We start from the raw sequence: 19342 nt of genomic DNA, 5'->3' as shown, positions 1-19342 counted from the left end.
CCGTGCGCCCCCCACAGGCGGGCAGCTCCCCTTCCCGCGCCATCCCGCTGCACGCAGTTACTGCCGGGTTCGCCCGCCACAGCGGTCACCCTCATCCCCGCAGCGTCCCTCCCCAGCTTCTGGACGGGATGACGTGGGCCCTGCCGTGGGGCGGCGCTGTCCCCACACGTGGCCTCCTCTTGCACCCACCCCTCTGCCTGCACGAGCTGGGCCACCGCCTCGCGGTGCTGCCTGTGAGAAGAGGGTCCTTCCAGGAGGGTATTTGTGGGTTCTGAGAGCCGTGCTCTCCCTCTCCTTCTGGAAACCCCAGGAGGCTCCCCGTCTGTCCACGCGGCCTACAAGCTGGTCGCCCGGCAGATGAGGCTGCTGCGGGGAGAGGTCAGCCAGAACAGGTTTGTCCATGGGGTGGACGAGGGCCGGTCACTTTCCAGTGTCTTCTGTGGCTCTGAGGACACCCACCCTCTGGGCACCTCGATGCATGGGGCTCGGCTGGTGGGAAGGAAACGGCTTCTGTTCTGCAGCCAGAGCTGGCTTCCTATCTGGGCTGACCCATGGTTCTCCGCTCCCGGCAGCCAGTTCCGACGACTCCTATGGGCTTTTGGGCAACCTTGAAGTAAGGCTGAGTTGCCTGTACCCACAGGGCTCTGGTGGGGTTCTCTGGGATTCCGTGGGGGGGCCTCGAGCTTGTTAGGGGAGGGGAGTCCCTTATTTCCGCATTCTGTCCTGGCCACGAGGCCGGCAGCCCTTCCCAGACACCAGCACAGGGGCCTCAACCTGCACGTTACCTGACGTTGAACATTTCCCATCCCTCGATGTTTTCATTATGCGGAGTGTGCAGCCGGGGACCTGACCTGTGGACGCTGAGAGAGAGCCAGGGCCTGGCGCTGTCCCGGGGGCATGGCCGGCTGTGGGTGTCTTCTCCACCCGCCGGCCACGGCCAGCCTCCCGTGGTGCATCTCAGCACCGTGTCCCCCGGAGAACGCGCTCGGTCCGGTGCAGCTGTGTGTTTCTGTCCGGCTTTGCCGGAGCCTTGGCGGGAGGCAACACTTCCCGGTGGGGTTGGGAGGTGCTCGCCCGAGCTGAGCCCGCGGGCCTGCCCTCTCCTGGCAGGGCCCCGCCTTCCGTCCCCCACCCCCCCCAGCCCAGCCCAGCCTCCTCATTCTTCCTCCAAAGCCCTATCCGCTTCCGAGGACACAGAGGGACCAGCTGGGTGGTCACAGTAAAGGAATAGCCGTCCAGAGCCGTGGAAGCTAAGGGACCTGGGGCCTGCTGTGGGGCTGCTCCCCTGCTTTACAGAGGGGTGGGGGTTCAGGAACCTTCTGGAAATGGAGACCTGAAAGGGGGAGGTACAGGGCCAAGCAGGTTCTGTGCGATTGATGACCTCTTCCGTTGTTGACCTCAGTGTCCGTCTGGGGTGGCCGCGGGCCATCCCGGTGGGTGAGCATGTGGAGGGGAACCCCCGATGCACACATGGGCACACACGCCCCCGAGCTGCAGACGAGCTCCAGGGTTGAAACGTGGTAATTACAGTGTATAGAAACCTCTGTTTGGGTTTTAAAGAAAATTCCCCCCAAATCCGCTTGGTTGAAGCTTCTTTGTTAGTGGCAAAGGCCTTCCCTCGCTGGGGGTCCGGACACCGCAGAGAAGCACTCCCCTCCTGGCCCGGCCTGTCTGGCGGGCGCGGCCTGCCACCACCTGCTGCCCGTCCCGCGCCGGGGCTCGGCTGGCCACGCCGCCATGAGCCTCGCTGGGGCCGAGGTGTGTGGGATGAAAGGGACCCTGGCGATGGTCTGGTGCCCCCAGCCCCGGGGAGGGGGGTCAGGGCAGAGTGACCCCACACCCGGCCTGGCATCGCGCTCCTTGTGGACTTTAAAAAAACACGTCAGGCACGTTCCACCCTGGAGCTCGTCTCGTGCGCTTGGTCACGGGACGCCGGCGTAGATTGTTCAGAGACTTTTCAGGAATCCAGCTGTTAGAAACCCGAGGCCGCCTTTTTCTGAGTGAGTGAGGTCGCGCGGCCTGTATGTTCCCCCGAGGTCACCCCGCTCACTTCCCATCTTCTCCGGAGCTGCAGACAGGACTCGTGGGCTGGAACGTCCTGGCGCACCATCTGCCCTGCTGTCCGTCTGTCTGTCCAGCATGTGGAAGAGGCACCGATCTGTCCTGTGTGGGGGGCAATGGGAAGGGGGTACACTTCCTCCCCCAAAGCCAGCTCGTAGCCCACAAAGACCTGAGCATCTGGGTGTTTCTAGCAGGGGTTACGTTAGAAAGACCACGTAGCCAGTGCCGTGCGCACCGAACAGTCGCAAGCGCAGGACCCCGGGGAGCCCCCAGCCGTGTCCCTCAGGCATGCAAGTCCTCGTGGTGGCCACGTGGCCCCAGGCTTGGGCAGGGGTCTGGCTTGTTAGTGCTTCTCGGGTGAGCCATGTCTTCCAGAACCACCAGGCTGGGCACAGACAACCTGGTCCCGAGGCCGGGATGCCCGGCTGGGAATGAAAGGCCCTTAGCCAGGTCCTGGTGTCTCCCGTGTGCCCTGGGCTCCTCTCCCGTTCCCAGGAAAGCCCCACTTGTCAGTGGTCGCTCGGGACGTGGACTGTTGCTTGGGCAGCGAGGCTGCAGGGAGGGGCTGGTGTGGAGGCCTGGCCCGCTCCTCCCGGACGTGGCTCCCTTCCCCGGGACCTCACGTCTGTGTTGTGTCTTCCCCATCCATTGCTTGGTGAGGCTGCAGGCCTCGCTCTCCCTGCTTGTCCCCATCCAGCTTGTCCTAGAGCCTCCTGCTCCAGGTGACAGTCAGGGTTTCAAGCCCGCAGAGCGGGTTGGCTCACGGAAGCGTGGCGTGAAATCGCACCGTGAGCAGAGCAGAAACCGCGCCCCTCCTTCCCAGCAGCCGAGGGCGTGCTCGGGCCGGGGGTCTCCAAGCCCTGCTGACTCTGTCGTGGAAGCGTCCTCTGTGCCCCACAGGACCCTGCTGACGTTTGCCTGGGGCACCACTTCTGGCTCATCCGGGGGTCCCTGCTGGACCAGGAGCCCCAGGAACAGTGTGGTGCGTCCGTGGCCTGGGCCGGTGCAGAGCGAGTCAGGCAGGTCGGCCGTGGCACGAGCTGTAGCCCGGTCAGAGCCCCCCCAGGGCAGGGGCTGGATCAGCTGCGTCAGGCTTGGGCTGAAAGGCGGTTCAGTAGTCGGGGTGTGGCAGGTGGCTGGAAACCCAGGGAGAGCGCTCTGAGGCCGGGTGACGGCTGTGGTCCGCGGTGGCTGGGCCGCGGGGGCAGGAAGCCAGGCAGGTGGCTGGCACGGGCCGAGCTGGGACCTGGGCACAGCTGGCCAGCCCAGGGGGTCACCCAGCCTCTGGCCTCACGTGCTGCCTGTTGAACGTGTCCGCAGATGAGCGTTTGCTTGTCACAGGCTGGTGAAGCCGCGTAAGGGCTGTTTGTCCTGAACGTCACGATGAAGAAGTAGGTGTGTTCATAGCACAGGCAAGAGTGGCGTCGTTATGAGACTTCTTTGATTTGGTTATCAAAAAAATTAGGAGAGAGCGTGCCCATCAGGAATGCGGCTCTGAGCTGCCCGGCCTGCCCCACCAGCGGGTCCGAGCCCTGAGCTCCCAGAGGGGCCCCGCAGGCTGGAGCGACCAGTCGTGTGGGGCAGGCTCCCCGGGAGGACAGCGCCTTCCAGAGCCCGCACGCACGCCATGTTAACTAACGGGATTCTTGCTGCTGCTTCTCCCTCTTTAAGAACCGAGGAGCCGGCGGCCCAGCAGCCTCCGAAGGGGCAGGCCCAGGTCAACAATGGAGCAGGTAGGCCCCTCGGCAGCTGGGCTGGGCGGTGGGGGGCGTGCTGGCCCTGCGCCCGTGGGACCGCGAAGGCGTCTCCAGCTGTGGATCAGGAACTGTTGCAGCAAACACAGGTTGTTCAACGAGACAGGACCTCATTTTCCTGTGGAAAGTCCCGTGGCCTCAGCCCTTCCTGATGGGGTTCAGGTGCCGCTGCTGCCGCACTGGCTTTTGGCCCCTGACCTGGTGGCCGCGTGCAGAGGCGGGCGGTCCTGACAAGGGACGAGCGGGCAGTGGGCCCACCATGGTCAGGATGGGCCCCGGCCCCCGTCGGGTCGGGATGCACAACCCCTTTGCACCTTTCCCTCCCTCTCTGAGCTTCTTTGCCTGACTACCCCTCCGGCCTTCCCAGAGCTGTGCCGGCAGCAAATGGACTTTCCGTCCAGCTCTCTAGGCCTGGCCCTCCCGGCACCCGACCTGGGGCCCAGACCCCCAGGCTGAGCCCTCGTGAGCACCCCTGCCGGTGCCGGGAGCACACAGCTGCCCCAGAAGGGCCTCGGGTTAGCCCGTCTCATGTACGGGTGAGGAAACAGACACTCAGGACGGGAAGCCTGTCACGTGCAGGCCTAGCTTGGCCCGGAGTCAGGTCCTGCCTTCCAGAGGGGAGATGCCCCCTGCCCGGGACCCTGGTGCGGGACCCCTAGGCAGGCCGGTGCAGGTGCAGGTGCAGAATTGGCTGCTGTGCCCCTCGGGTCACCGGCACTGCGCCCAAGACCCGGGACCCACGCCAGGAGCAGAGACCCTAAGGGCCCCGCTGTGCCCTGTGATTGAGGGGTCTCCTGCGCACGTGGGAGGGTGGAAGGTGGGGTGACCCCAAGTCTCTCGGAGCCCAGGCCGAGGTCCATTCTGTAGCGGTGGTCGCTGGTGTGGTGGGTTCTGTGTGGGCGGAGGGAGGGCACGGGCGCAGTGCTCCCCACCCTGCAGCTGGGGCGGACGGCCAACGGGTCGCGGTGCCCGAGCTGGTCTGCTGGGGCAGGGGGCCCGACCTGGACCTGGGGCTCGGCCGACTATAGCCCCCACCTGACTTCACATGTTTCAAACGTTTTGACATTCTTAAGTGGTTGGAGAAAGTCCCAAGGATGTGGATTCCACATCTCGGCATCCTTAGTGTGGTTTCGTGGCAACACGGGCGGGCCCGGTAGACTCCGGCCTGCCCACCGCTGCCTGGCCGCCCGCAAACACATTCACGCCCCGAGCAGGGGCGACAAGCCCCCAGCCCTCCTCAGCCCTTTCGTCCCTGAGAGTGCTGCCTCTTCTCTGCGCCTGGGCGGCTCCGTACACAAACCTCAGCCCCTGGGAGAGCCGGCGCTGACTACCTCCCGCCGTCCCCCACCTCGCCTGCGGCCGGACAGCGCCCCCTGCGGGCGAATCCGTGCCCTGCAGAGCACCCAAGCTCCGTGTTTCCGCCTGGTTTTCTGAGTTTGGGATGTGGGTCCCTTTCCGAAGGTCTTGGCTGAGCTGAGCAGAGGCCACGTCCTTCACTGGGGCCCCTGCCAGAGAAAGGGAGGGTGACGCAGACGCCAGGAGTGGGAGCCCACGGGGGTGGGCAGCTTGGGGCGCGTGTGGCCGTGGAGACCCCATGTGGTCTGTGGCAGCCAGGCTGGGCCTCGTGGTGGAAGCGGGTCAGGCTTGGCGTTGGGGAGTGCGCGTTCACCCTCCTCTGTCGGTGCTCCTCACGCCCCCCTGCCTGCCCTCACGGGGACCTCCGTGCCCGCAGACCGGCGGAGCCAGGGGCTGTGCCCCCGTGTCCAGAAGTGGTTCTATGAGAAGTTTGGGGAGTACGTGGAGGATTTCCGCTTCCAGCCGGAGGAGAGCACCGTGGAGACGGAGGAGCCCCTCAGCGCCCGGAGGTGGGGGCCCTGGCGGAGGCGGGGGGCAGTCACCGCACCGAGGCCTCGGCCAGGCCAGCGTCCGAGTGCCCGAAAGGCTGTGGCCGGGGCGGCTCCCAGGGCCGGGCCGTGCCCACCTTCCTGGGTGAGGGACCCCCTTCCTGGCGGAGGACGGGCAGCAGGGCTCCAGGACAGGTGGCACCGCCGTGTCCCCCGCTCAGTGCTCTCGCATAGGCCTAGCTGTGTTGTAGGCTCTGGGGGACTCCGGCTCTAGGGCTGCGGGCGGGAGATGAGGGACAGTTCCGTGGGTGAGACATCTCCCTCCACACCCCAAGTTAGGGAGCAGCGACGACATGCTTCCTGGTGTGGCCGTGTCCCCGGTGCCAGCAGAGCCCCGCGGTGGGTGTCGGGGGCAGAGGCGCGGAGGGGCTAGTGCTCATGTCTCTCCCCCTCTCTCTCAGGTTGACGGAAAACATGAGACGACTGAGTGAGTACCTCGCGTGTCTGTGAGCGGCTGTGGGGACCGTCGGGGCCTGAGCTGCGTGCGTGTAGCCGGCAGGGCCGGCTCTATAGTCCCGAGCTACCAGATGTGTTCTCAGAAGGATGTTCCCCAAGAGTTCTCAGGAAGAAGGCTCCTTTTGGAAGCACGTCTGGGGCCCCACCTTGTCCATCTAGAGCAGGACGGGACGGGGCCAGCACTGTCTGCCTGGCCCTGAGCCGGGGGCACCGTTCCCCTCCAGGCCAGGAAGGCCCCGTGAGAAGTGGTGCTTTCCCACGCGTTGGCCAGAGCCCGGGCGGTGACGAGGAACGCCCCCTCAGCGGCCCCTCTCTCGTGTGCACGGCTCAGGTGTGGGGGTCGGGGACAGGCGGCCGGCGTGGCCCCGCAGAGGCTGTCGATGGCCCGCAGCACCTGGAGTGGCCGGGGGAGCACCAGCGAGGGTCAGGCGCACGAGAAGCCAAAGTTTTGCTCGTTTTGGCTCTCCCCCTCCCGCTGCTGTTGCCCCCCTGCCCTCCTGGGTGTGCCCAAGCGCTGCCCTCACTGCGGTGTGTTGTCCCCAGAGCGCGGCGCCAAGCCTGTCACCAGCTTCGTGAAGAACCTCTCTGCCTTATCCGACTGGTACTCTGTCTACACGTCCGCCATCGCCTTCACTGTGCGTGCTTCCCGGGCCGGGGGTGGGGGTGGTGCTCCTCCAAGCCTCTGGGCAGCCAGCCAGCCCCGTCCCCGCGGTTTCCCTCGGGACACATACCCCTTAGCTTCTGTCTGGAAAGTGGCTGCCGTGTCGCTCCCCAGCCACAGGGTCACTGCAGGATCAGGCCAGAGCGTGGGGGCTGCCGGAGGTCGGCCCGTGTCCGCACACACATCCCCGTGGCAGCCCGCGGTCCATGCTTCAGTCGCCTTCCTGGACGAGTCAGGGAGAGGACAGCGGGGAGGCGCGTCTGCCCAGAGGGGCCCCGGGCTCCTCCCACTGGGTATCTAGGGGAGGCTCCTGGCATTCGCCCAGTGGCCTGAGGCCAAGCTGAGACTCTCTGAGCTACTAGTCCTGGGGCAGGATGGGAGAGCAGCAGCCCGGCATCGCCATGTGCCCTGGGGGACACGGACCCAGCGGCCGTGCCTGGATGGTCCTATGGCAACCATCCCCAGCCCTACATGAGACCCTAGGAGGACACAGCCTGCCCACCCACCTGCTGGGCCCCGAGGCCAGAGAAGGGTGGCCGCAGCTCCCAAAGTCCCCATCTCTGCGTTCCAGAGGGTTCTGAGACCTCCCTAAAGTCCACAGCTTGGCGCCAGCCCCGGGGCGGGTGGAGACGGGCATTTTGCAAACACAGACTGAGACCAGGACTCAGTGGCTGGGCCCCAGCCCCACCCACATCCCAGAGGCCCCGCCTTCACCCCCAAAAGCCCCGCCCACACCCCAGGGGCCCCGCCTTCACCCCGAAAGCCCCGCCCACACCCCAGGGGCCCCGCCTTCACCCTTCCGAGCTCCAGGAGACCCTTGGTCCTTGGTCCTGCCTACCATCACCAGGGGATGTGCCCGCCATTCAGACCCACCTTCCAGGCCTCTGCCTGGACCCGCCACAGTCCCTTCTCTGCCCCTTTCTGAGCGTCTGCTCCGTGCCGGCAGCTCTGCCTGTCCCGGTGGGCCGGAGCGGAGGAGCCCGAGCCGCTCGGGCCTGTCACACGGCACGCGGGGGGTTCCCAGCCAGCAGTGGGTCGCCTCGCTCGGCCACGCTGAGACCCGGCGGTGCTGCCGGCTCCAGCATAAGGGAGCCACCCCCAGGGCTGGCAGGGACCTCGGCGTGGGGTCCGCTATGCTCCGCCCACCCCAGGCTACGTGCAACGGCTGCTTCCCTGGGACACCCGCTCCCTGCACCCCCAGAGCACTGGCGGCTCCTACCGAGAAAGCAGCTCCTTGCAGCGCTTCTCTGTCCCGCGGCCCTTCCTTGGGGCCAGCACTGGGGGCCTGGGCTCCCCACCTCCTGGCATGGCTGCCTCCCCGGTGGGGCGGGCAGGGGGAGGGACGTGGCCTGTCAGGCTGCCTGACTCTCTCTCTCCAAACCCGCAGGTGTACATGAACGCCGTGTGGCATGGCTGGGCCATCCCCATGTTCCTATTTCTAGCGATTTTGAGGTTATCTCTCAATTACCTCATAGCCAGGTAGGTGAGCTGCTTTGTCCTGCGTACGGGACTGGGCTGTCTTCCAACGACACACACAACCGTGGCACACCTGAGCTGGGGCTGCCTCACGTGGGGCTTGGGGGTGGTCCCCGGGGAGGCTGGGCTCCCGAGCCCCCAGGAGGATGCCCACCCCTGCCTGGTCCGCGGGAGCCAGCAGTCGGGGCTCCGCAGACTCCCCAGCGGTCCTTTCTCTCGGAGACCAGCAGGGGGTCCCCCCAGCAGCTCCTGCTCAGCTGTGACATCCCAGGGGCTCGCTGGGGCTGTGGAGTCTTTGTGCCCTGGGACGGCCCATGCAATCACGGAGTCTGCTGGGCACGCTCCGGGGGGCCCCGCGGGGAGCCCCTCCTCCCCAGCTGCCTGGTCTGTACGCTACAGCCGTGACCCTCGCTTCACGGGAGGCCCACGGAGCGCCCTAGCAGTGCCGACTTTCTTTTTTCTTTTAAGATTTTATTTATGGGGGCATCTGAGTGGCTCAGTGGATTAAGCCGCTGCCTTCGGCTCAGGTCATGATCTCAGGGTCCTAGGATCGAGCCCCGCATCGGGCTCTCTGCTCCGCAGGGAGCCTGCTTCCTCCTCTCTCTCTGCCTGCCTCTCTGCCTACTTGTGATCTCTCTCTCTGTCAAATAAATAAATAAAATCTTTAAAAAAAAAAAAAAGATTTTATTTATGTATTTGAGAGAAAGTCAAGCAGGGTGGGGGGGGGGGCAGCAGGCAGAGGCAGAAGCAGGCTCCCCGCTGAGGAGGGAGCTGGACATGGAACTCCATCCCCGGACCCCGGGATCACAACCTGAGCCGAAGGCAGACGCTGCGCCGACTGAGCCCCCCAGGTCCCCGCCGCAGGCCGATTTGTACTCCGCTGTGGGGAAGTTCAGACTTTGACAGTTTTCCCGGGTGCATCTCTGAGCCTGCTTAAGTAGGGTTATTTGAAAACGTATTTTGTAGAGAAGAGTATCTTTACGTACCCGGGAAGGGGTCCTCTGTGCCCAGACCAGGCACGATTAGCCAAAGCACTCGCCGTTACTTCTTCGCTGGCTTCTTCTGAAAGATCTTCTGTTCCACCTCTGGGCCCCCAGGGGAGAGGCTCCTGGTGGTGACCTTGAACTGTCCCTGCTCAAGAGCCAGGGAGCAGCCCTGCAGGTCTTGGCGGCAGACAGAGGGGTTCCGGAGCCCTTCCTGTCCCTCACTTCTTCCCCACCGGGAGCACGGGGCGGGGGACTCGATGTTGTCCGTCTGTGAAAGGCACATGACGCTGTCCTTGCAGGGGCTGGAGGATACAGTGGAGCATCGTGCCTGAAGTCTCTGAACCGGTGGTAAGTCCTGGGAGGGTGAAGGTCTCTCGCAGCCCGGCCAGCTTCCCGGAGCCTCTGGGTGCTGCTTGGTGGATGCCCAGGGGACCCCTGCCTGGCAAGTGGAGGTCAGGAAGCAGCAGGCCAGCCTCCCCCTGCATAGAGCCCCGGATGGCCACAGTCTGACCCCCAGCCAGCCGACACCCCGAGTGCCCCTCACTGGCCCCGGCTTCACTGCAGGGGAAGCAGGTCCTCACCTGGCCTGGGCCCTGGGCTGTCCTCACCCCTGCTGGTGGGGATAATATGCTGGACCGGGGAGAAGGAGTACCAGGGGGCCTCTCGGACCAGAGGTCGAGTAGAGCAGTGATCAGCGAACTGTGATCTGCTGGGCCCTGGAATCCAGGAGGCCCTTGGAAGGTTCTTGTTAAATGAACTCAGACAAACAGGAGGAGGTCGTGCCCCCTCGCCTCAGTTTCCCTCCGAGTGAGGGGTGGAGGGCTACAGGGTCTCAGGCGCACCTTTGAAGATGGGCCGTCGAAGCGTGACCCCCTGCTGGCTCGGGGCTGCTGCTGCCCGCCCACCCTCTCGGGCACCAGGGGGGCGTCTGCCAGGACAGCCAGCCCCTCTGTGCGGGGGCATGCGGGACCCTGCTTCTGGGGCTGTGAGGCCTCTGGGCTGCTGCTGTGAACCATTGCTCTGGGCTGCTGAATTCTGGTGGAAATTCTCTGTCCCCTTTGGCTGCAGGAGCCTCCGAAGGAAGACTTGACCGTGTCTGAGAAGTTCCAGCTCGTGCTGGATGTCGCCCAGAAGGCCCAGGTACCGCTCTCGGGCTCCGGCCGCGGGGGCGTCTGTGTGTCTGCCCAGCCCCGGGGGGGTCCCCAACCCCACCAGAACCCCAGGCCTGGCTTGTCTGTGGTCAGCTGACCTGCCTTCAGCCTGCCCGTCGATCCCTTGGCAGCACCCACAGCCACGGTTGGCGAGAGGGTCTGGGCTGATGGCGGGCGCCCTGGAGGGTGGAGACCCGCTGAGCCGGGGCCGGGCCAGCTGCTGGGAGGGACACGGCCTGTGTCCGGCGTCCGTGCGGTTCCCTGGGCTTCACGGGGACCCACCACCCCGTCCTCAGCCTGCGAGTGGCTGGGTGGGACAGCGGCGCTCTGCGTGCCCCCCACCTCCAGTCGTGGCCTCGCGGGGGCGGCTACCACCCCCCCATGTCGCCGTGTGGACGGCCCGGGGCCGGTGGTGACCGCGGCTTCTCCACACAGAACCTCTTCGGCAAGATGGCCGACATCCTCGAGAAGATCAAGAAGTAAGTCCCGGCCCCCAGCCCGCACCTTCTGGGGAGCGGCCCCGGCCGCGGCTGAGCCCCCCTCTCCCTTCCAGCCTGTTCATGTGGGTCCAGCCCGAGATCACGCAGAAGCTGTACGTCGCGCTCTGGGCCGCCTTCCTCGCCTCCTGCTTCTTCCCCTACCGCCTGGTGGGACTGGCCGTGGGTAAGGAGACGCCAGGGCCGGGGTCCGGGCTGCCGCGCGTGCCGGGGAGGGGGCCGCAGGGGTCCCGGCCTGCCGCCTCCAGAGCGTCCGCCCAACGCACAGGCCCCCGGGGGCCGCTGTCAGCGCGTGCGGCCTGCCTGCCCCGGCGCCGCGCCCCACGGCTTTCCGTTCGAACCTCACACTTGGGAGAAGCAAAGCCCGTCGGAACCCCAGAGCCGTGATTCTTGTTCCTTAAAACGAGCCTGTTCTCTGCTGGCAAGAGCTGCCCCCCGCCCCGCCCCGCTCCCGCCAAGCCGGGGAGCTGGGAGGCGTCGGCCGTGGACCGCCGTCAGCCAGCTCGGAGCGCTCACGGGGGCCGAGGGGGGCCGGGTCAAGGGAGATGACGTGGGGTGCAGGTGTCACGGGGGACAGTGGCCTCGTCTCTGTGCGGTGCGGTCTGAGCAGAAGGTGAGCTTTCTGGAGTCTGCTTTGGGCGGGTCAGGAGCAGCCCGAGGCTGGGGTGGGTGGGCAGGCAGGTGTGTGGGGGTTGTGGGGCCCTAGAGGGGGGCCCTGGTTGTGGTTGGAGCCCGACCTCAGGAGCTGTGGCTGGACCGGACGGTCAGGGAGGGCTCAGGATCTGCCCCGAAGGGCTGGTAGGCAGTGTTGCCAGACGGGGCCGCTGGGGAAGCGGGAGGGGCGACCTGCAGACAGGGCGGTCAGAGCTCGATTTCGGGGTGGGCAGCGTGCAGAATTCAGGGAGGCGCTGACCGCAGGGCTGACAGCACGACGTGGCTTCTGCCTCTTTCAAACCATGGGATAGGATGGCAGGACAACTCGAATACCCCCATGGGTTTGCTGGAACCCCTGTACCGAACCCCTGCCTGGGGCTTCTGCGGGGTAGGGAGAGGGTGTGGGGCAGTGCGGAGGCTGCCCTGAGGCCAAAGCCATGGTCCTGAGGCTGCCCCAACCCACTCGGCCCGCCCGCCCCAGGAAGCTGCACCCTCCTCCCCAGGCTAGACCCTGCGCTCTGATCTCCTGCGGGGCCTCGGTGTCCCTGGAGCGGACATGGCGCGTCTGCAGTGCGGGAGTCAGGGCGAGGGTGGACGGCTGGATCTGAGCGGGGGCGTTGAGCTCGGGGTTTGCACAGTGCGGGGGCGGTGCCCACCTGCCAACCAACCACCTCCCGGCGAGCCACTGGCGCCTTGGTCTCTCGTTGGCCCTCCCCCTGCACGTCTTGTCAGGACAAGCAGGGCTGGCAGACAGCGTGGCCTTGGGGACAAGGACTGACACCAACCAAAGTGAAATGCCCTCAGTCCTGTTTCTCGGGGGCCCGGGGTGCAGGGGGGCACCTGGCCGTGATGGCTGCCGGCCCACCAGATCAGAGGGCGGCAGGCTTGCGGCGGGGGGTCCCTCGCGCTTTCCTTCAGGTCACCCTCGGGGGGTGATGAGTGGTGGGCTCGTCTGTGTGCAAGGTGGTGTGGTCAGCAGGGGCCGCCGAGGGTCGCAGGTGGCGAGACACCGAAGTGGACACCCCGTTGGCCGGGTCACCTCACACTCTTTCTTCCCCTGCCCTGCGCCGGCCACACCTGGGCTCCGGGAGGCCGTCCGTGGGCCCTGGCCGCAAAGGGACTGTCATCTCCTGTCTCTAGGACTCTACGCCGGCATCAAGTTTTTCCTCATCGACTTCGTCTTCAAACGCTGCCCGAGACTGCGAGCCAAATACGACACCCCCTACATCGTCTGGAGGAGCCTGCCCACGGACCCGCAGCTCAAGGAGCGCTCCAGCACCGCCGTGTCGCGCCGGGTAGGCTGGCCTCGGGCGGGGCGCACCCTTGCTGTTCCCTGTGCGTGGGGAGGCTGCCGTCTTCCTGACCTCGTGGGGCCCTTGAAGCCGGCAGAGTACGGCCCCCGTGGCCCCGGGCAGCCACTGGGGAAGGCTGTGCCGGAGGCCCCCTCCTGCCTCGAGGCCCCTCAAATCGCCCCTCCACGGACTTGCCTGAGCCATGCTGGCCCCCAGGCCGAGGGCAGGCAGGGTGCGGGGTGCTGGTCATGTCTGCCTAGAGCTTGGGGGCCTTGGGAGGTGGGAGCTACTCTCTGGCCCTCTGTTCCCCAGCTCAGGCTCGGGCCTACCTCATGCCCACAGGCTGGCATGGGGCCTGTATTTTATTCACAGTGGAAGGGCTTTGTGGGCGTTGGTCCCTGGGTCCCAGACTCGGACACAGAGGATGAGCTGGCCTAGGCGTTCTCAGGGTCTCAGATGAGCGCGGGAGGTTCTGGGTCCCGTAGGACTCCTGGGGAGGTCTGGGAAGGTTTCCTGAAGGAGGTGACGTGGATCGCTGTGTTGTGTGAGTGTCGTCTGAGCACAGGGTGTCCAGTGACCCCGCGATGGGAGGGCAGCTCTGGGTCAGGTGAAGGTTAGGTGTGGGTAAGTCTTCCCAGGTTCTGGGACTACAGAGCTTGCTGGGAGCCCACACTCGTCAGCGGCGTGTGAGGCTCTGCGCACGAGCAGGGTCGTGGTGAGCCGGTAGGCGAGCTCTGGTTGCGCAAGGGGAGGCAGGCAGCCCGGCCTGGGGCGATCAGGACGGGGCCTTCCGGAGGTGACCATGTAGTGCTGGCCAGTCTCGGGAGAGACAGAGAAGGGGAGTGAGGACGTGGAATTCCCGGAGGTGGAGAGGGGGAGGGGGACCCCGCCACAGCGTCTGCCTGCAGCTCTGCTCAGCCCCCACGTGTGAGCTCACGTCGCGGGGACCCTCTTTCTCTCTCATCTCGGTCATGCGTCTGTCTGTCATCTCCGTCCTGGCCAGCTGTCAGGGTCCGACAAGGTACGGTGTCCGTGTGGAAACCCCTCCCCTGCGGGGACCTGATGCTGTGCGTTGCTGTGTTGTGACTGTTTGACCTTAAACGTCACTTTCCGTGGGCTGTGCCCCGGCCAGTTCCCGTTTCAGAAATGTCTGGGATGGCCTCTGTGCTGAGCACCTGGTGGCCCGGGATGTGGACCGCGTGTGCTGGGGTGCAGGTTCTGGCCCGGCCCTCTGGAGTGGGGGCGCTGCTGGGGGAAGCAGGGTTCCTGGGATGAGGAGCAGCCCCTGGCAGGGGCTTGTAGGGGTCCGTGCCCCACATCTGGACATCCGCGTCTGCTGCTCGTCTCCATTTCCAGCTGGGCAGGGGCAGGCGGGGGGCTGTGTGCGTCCCTGTCCCCCACCCGCAGCTGGCGTGGCTAATGGGGCGTCCCATGTGCTCTCGGCAGCTACAGACGGCCTCCTCGCGGAGCTACGTCTCCAGCGCGCCCGCCGGCCTCAACAAGGATGAGGAAGCTGGTCGCTTCCACGGTACCAAGAAGGGCAATTTCCACGAAATCTTCAACTTGACAGAAAACGAGCGCCCGCTGGCCGGTATGTGTGTGCGGAGCCTGTGGCCCGCCCTGGCCGGATAGGGGGCTCGCCCTGCGCCAGGGCCGGCGGCCGGGACAGGCCCTGGGGGTCCGGGAGGGCTCTGGGCAGCAGGCGGGAGTCGCTGGCCGTGCTCCTAGGGTGCGGTCTCCTCGGCCGTGGGTGGCCGAGCTGCAGGAACTCAGAGGGGCCGGCCAGGACCTGGGGGCAGACAGCTGGGCCCTTAGAGCTGCCGGGCGGGTCACAGCGTGTGACTGCCGGCCACGGAGAGCTGAGCTTTGACCTTGTCTTGTCCCCCCACCCTGCGAACCCGGGCCGTGCCGACGTGGCCCCTGAGTGTGGGGGTGGCAGGTCCGTCCGTCCGCACCACGTGAGCTGTGTGCGCCTCGGAGGGGACGGAAGCCCCCGCCGGCTCCCGCGCCGGAGCAGACTCCTGCTTTCTAGGAGAGCGGAGGGCAGCCTGCCTCCCTGTGGGTGTTCCCGGCGGCTGGGGAGTGAGCTGGCCTGGCCCTGGGGAGCAGGGCTGACGGCCCCCTCCCCCCACCAGTGTGCGAGCACGGCTGGCGCTGCTGCCTCATCAACCGGGACCGGAAGATGCCCACCGACTACATCCGCAACGGCGTTCTGTACGTGACGGAGAAGTGAGTGCCCGCGGGCCCTCGGTCCCCGTGCCCCGTCCTCAGGGCGGCGGCGGCCGCGGCCCTGGCCTGCCCAGCTCCTCTCGCTCAAGGGACGGGCCTCAGGGACCGTGCCGGCTCTAGGGGGACACCCCCAGGATGCGGGACGCCCGCGAATGCGGCTCAGGTGCAGCGTAGGCCGCCAGCCTCCGTCGCCCTGTCTCAGAGCGCCGGCTCTGGGGAAAGTCGGTGCGCGGCGGCCGCTGGAAGGGGCGCTCTGCCTGCCGCGCGGGGATCCTGGTGCAGCAGCCCGGGCGGGTTCCTGTGCGGCCGCTGGGCCACAGGCCACAGGTCTTCCCTCCTCCTGCAGTTACTTGTGCTTTGAAAGCTCCAAATCCGGTTCTTCCAAGAGAAACAAGGTCATCAAGCTGATGGACATCACGGACATCCAGAAGGTCAGTGCGGCCCTCGCCTCCTCTCTTCCGCCACCCCTTTCCGGTTCCAGAGGAGAGGGGCCGTCCGCCCTGAAGCTGGTGGGCGTTGGCTGGAAGTCAGATATGTTCGCGGTGATGAGTGGTGCGGTCGGGAGACATGGGGTGCCTGCGTCAGGGCTCCCCTTCTAGAAGGTCCCCGTGCAGAGCCCCCAGCTCCCCTCAGAGTGTCCGCATACCACGGGCTTGCCCCCTGTCCTCACGGTCAGCTCCAGGCGCCCTCCCACAGATGGGGAAGGGGAGCACAACAAGGTGGGCCTGGCCGGGTGCCCGAGCCCCCGCTAACCACTGCGTATCCGCCCCTCGGCCCTGAGATGCTCCCCCCACCTTGGGTGTGTCCTCAGCCAGTAGCCCTCAGAGCGTCACTTGGACAGGGCAGGGCATGTGCGGTGCCCAAAGGGCTTGGCGCATGCACTTGGGAGGGGGTGCCCCCCTCCTCCAGGGTCTGAGCGTCTGGGACACAGGCCAGCCTAGGCCGGGAGTGGGCCGCAGCTCGTCGGCACGTCAGGAGCACAACCCCCTCGCCCCCACCCCAAACCCCCTCCCGCTGGACAGATATGCAGTGGCTGGGACAGGGGACGTTCCCCCTGCCCTTTAGGGAGACCCCGTCCCACTCGGGCCTGCTGGGAGAGGGTGGGATAGGGTATGGGCAGGTCTGGTTTCTCGGTCGTGAAGTCAGTCTGTCCTCTTGTGGTCAGGAAGGCAGGGTTGCATGGGGCTGTCCGTGGGCCCCTGGGAGGAGAGTGCCCGGGGACAGGCCTAGTCCTGGTCCTGGGAGGTTCCATGCTGACCACGTGCCGTCATCCCTCAGTACAAGGTCCTCTCTGTCCTCCCGGGCTCAGGCATGGGGATCGCTGTGTCAACGCCTTCAACCCAGAAAGTAAGTGCGGTGCGGGACGCCGGGCCACGGCAGAGAGGTCGGGGGTGCGGCTCCAGATCCCTGGGACACGCGCAGAGCCACCGACCGGCTCGGGACCCGAGGGGGCCCCTTTCTCTCTCCCTCGCTGTGGCTGCAGCAGCCTCCTGCACTGCCGGGGCCGCAGGGAGGGAGGGGGAGCCGGGAGGAGCCAGCCTCTCGCTGCAGGTGGGCCTGGCGCCCGCGCGGGGGTCGGAGGGTCTGCCTTTGGGCACCAGACCCCGTGGGGCCCTGCTTGGCCTGGCTGCGCGGGGTCAGCACGCGTCTCCGTCCCGGCAGCCTCTGGTGTTCGGCGCCATGGTGCACAGAGACGAGGCCTTCGAGACCATCCTCAGCCAGTACATGAAGATCACGGCGGCCGCGGCGGCCGGCGGCGACAGCTAGTGTCCATCTGCCCGGGACGATGCTGGAAGGCTTTCGTTTGGTTTTTCGGTTTATTTCTGTTTTTGTTTTTGTTTTTGTTTTTAACAATTTGATAGTGGAAAAAACAGTTGGACATCTTCCTGATCTTTCGCAATAATTCCCCCGATCTGTGGTTTTATTGTGTTCACGCTGCGCTTCCTGGACCCCTTCATGCGGGGGCTGCGGCCTCGGACGGCACCCGCCCATCCCACGGGGGAGGCGCGTCCCACGAACACACGGACACGGAGGGCAGGGATCCTCGGAGGCCAGCGGGAAGGAGGACACTCAGGACACGCCTGTGCCGGCCGCCACCGAGTACAGCCGCCGTCCCGCCACCCTGGACGGAGAGCGCGCGCCCGCCGTGCCCAGCCCTCTGGAGGCCGGAGCGCTTGCATGCCGAAGCCACGGTTGCGAGCACCGGCGTCGCTCTTCCCGGGCATGAAGGACATCGGTGAGGAGGGGCTCAGGGGCGCCCCCGCCGACGACCCTGGGCGGGCCCGTGGGTCTCGCTCCTTCCTGTAGCGAGGCCGCCTGCTGCACGGCCTCAAGTGGGGCCCGGGATGGGGCGCGGCTCGGTCTGGCCTAGGCTCGGTGCCAACTGTCCACGGGGGCCTGGGGGCCACCAAGGCCACTGGCCATCTGGGCCTGACGAGCCACCGGGAGGCCGGGAGTCGGCAACCCTCGCGGACAGGGAGCCGCCTGCTGGTGGAAGCCCGTCTGTCACTCTCCGCTCTGGGAAGGAGACCCTTGGCAGGGGCTTTCGGGCCCTCTGAGCGCGGGTTGTTCTCAGACCAACGTCAGCCGCAGCAGGGTCAGGTGCGGCCTCGCGGCAGCGGCCTCCAAGACTGACGGCGGGAGCGGGGGGGGGGGGGGGGGGTGCTCTGGGGCCCTGGGGCGGGAGCGGCCCGGACGCACGGTGGGCCAGGCTGGCCGCCGGTTTGCCATGGGAGCTGTGTGGGGCCGCTGGGGGGCTCACCGGCGGCGGGGAGTGATCGTGAGTAGAGCCCAGAGGCTCAGGGCCCGGTGGTCTGCACACCCCGGCGGTGGGAGCAAGCAGCCCCCACCCCGCGCCCCATACCTGCCAGTGTGCTGGTGGCCGGGGCTGGGGGGAGGGGTCTGTCTGCAGGCTGGGTTGGCTTGGGGACAGGCCTGTGACCTCGGGGAAGGACAGGCTGAGGTCGCGGCGGCCCGCACCCGCCCCCGGCCAGCACACTTCCGACTGGATGGCAGCGGCTCCTCGGCGTGCCCTGCGTCCCTTGGGTGTCGCTGACGTTGTTGTTTTTTGAAGAAACAGAAGATTATATTTTTTACAGAGAGCAAGCTGTTTTTCTTATTTTTGTATCATTTTTCAGATGTAATTTTTACCTTTGCTCCAATCCTAATTTGCTGGTTTGGGTGAGGCCCAGTGGCCTTGCTCGCATCCTCCTTCGCGGGGGGCCACGGGGCCACACGCCAGGGCCCGGGCCGCGCTCCCAGGGAGCTGCGCCGACCAGCCTGATGAAGCACACAGCCCGCCCGGCCGGTGGGGTCTGAGGGCACCCGCGGCGCCCGCCGCCCCGGTCTGCCTGGCGCTGGAGTTCGTACAGTCCCGCAGGCCGGCCTCTCGTCGGACCGAAGGCAGAACCACTCTGAGTCCTGCTTTTGGCTCCCACCGTGGGCGCAGGGGACCAGCTCCCGTGGGCCCCGCAGAGGCCTCAGGCACCCCGGGGACCCTCCCAGGCCGCATTCAGGGGGACCCTGCGGGAGCTGCCCATACCCCTCCCTGGGGCCGCCAAGGGGTTGGCGTTGTGGGGCTCGCCCTCCTCAGCAGAGCGGGTGGTTTGGTTCGAGTCCCTTCTGAGGAGAAAGGGAGATGAAAACTGACCACGTGCAGAGCACGGCCGCGGGGCGCCGGGGTAGGGGTGCAGGGCCCACGGGGGCTCCCCGCTGCCCCGCAGAAAGAGCCTGGGGTTTCTGTCAGACTGTGTAAATCTGGGCAGATGTTTAATTTCTATGACTAATCACTGAACTAGAGTGAATGTTACATTTTTAGGTCCAAAGCTCGAGTCTGTTTTGGATCTGTAAGTAATCGTTCCTGCTGTCACTTTGTTCAACAGAAGGACTGTACTGTATGAAAAACCGATGCAAAACCCTGTAACAGTTTTTTAAGAAAACCTTGTTTGTTTAAAGAAGTCTTGTATAAATTATAATTTTTATTTAAATAAACCTCAGATGCTTTGTGCTCCGGGGAGGGTGGGGGGTGCTTGGCCTCCCCAGCGCGGCCCCTGTGCCTTGTCGGCAGCTGGAGTGGGGCAGGCTGGTTCCCCTCCTGGGGGCCTAGGACCGCCGTGACCACGAGTGCTGGAGGGTGGCAGGGGTTTGGGATCCAAAGCTGCCTGGGGGGGTGGGCTGTGGGGCGGGGCCATGGAGTGTGGCAGGGGGCATGGGGTGCAGACA

At 66.2% G+C, this 19342-nt stretch overlaps 1 protein-coding gene across 3 annotated transcripts in view; it reads left to right on the top strand.

Annotated features, from left to right (window-relative positions):
* Positions 1–19234, top strand: part of GRAMD4 (GRAM domain containing 4) — a 69745-nt gene extending 50511 nt beyond the window's left edge. For all 3 annotated transcript variants that reach the window (XM_046011952.1, XM_046011955.1, XM_046011953.1), the window contains exons 5-19: positions 3733–3794; positions 5548–5680; positions 6121–6146; positions 6719–6810; positions 8224–8315; positions 9598–9646; positions 10367–10438; positions 10885–10928; positions 11003–11112; positions 12741–12895; positions 14339–14483; positions 15028–15121; positions 15468–15552; positions 16400–16468; positions 16784–19234. In XM_046011952.1, coding sequence (XP_045867908.1) covers positions 3733–3794; positions 5548–5680; positions 6121–6146; positions 6719–6810; positions 8224–8315; positions 9598–9646; positions 10367–10438; positions 10885–10928; positions 11003–11112; positions 12741–12895; positions 14339–14483; positions 15028–15121; positions 15468–15552; positions 16400–16468; positions 16784–16888 — 1333 coding nt within the window. In that variant the 3' untranslated portion in view covers positions 16889–19234. The remainder of the gene's footprint in view (positions 1–3732; positions 3795–5547; positions 5681–6120; positions 6147–6718; positions 6811–8223; positions 8316–9597; positions 9647–10366; positions 10439–10884; positions 10929–11002; positions 11113–12740; positions 12896–14338; positions 14484–15027; positions 15122–15467; positions 15553–16399; positions 16469–16783) is intronic.
* The last annotated feature ends 108 nt before the right edge of the window (positions 19235–19342 follow it).

Source organism: Meles meles, chromosome 7, assembly GCF_922984935.1.
Source record: "Meles meles chromosome 7, mMelMel3.1 paternal haplotype, whole genome shotgun sequence".
Lineage (NCBI taxonomy): Eukaryota > Metazoa > Chordata > Mammalia > Carnivora > Mustelidae > Meles > Meles meles.
Note: the sequence above shows the minus strand (reverse complement) of the source record. Positions and strands in the feature narration are given on the sequence as shown.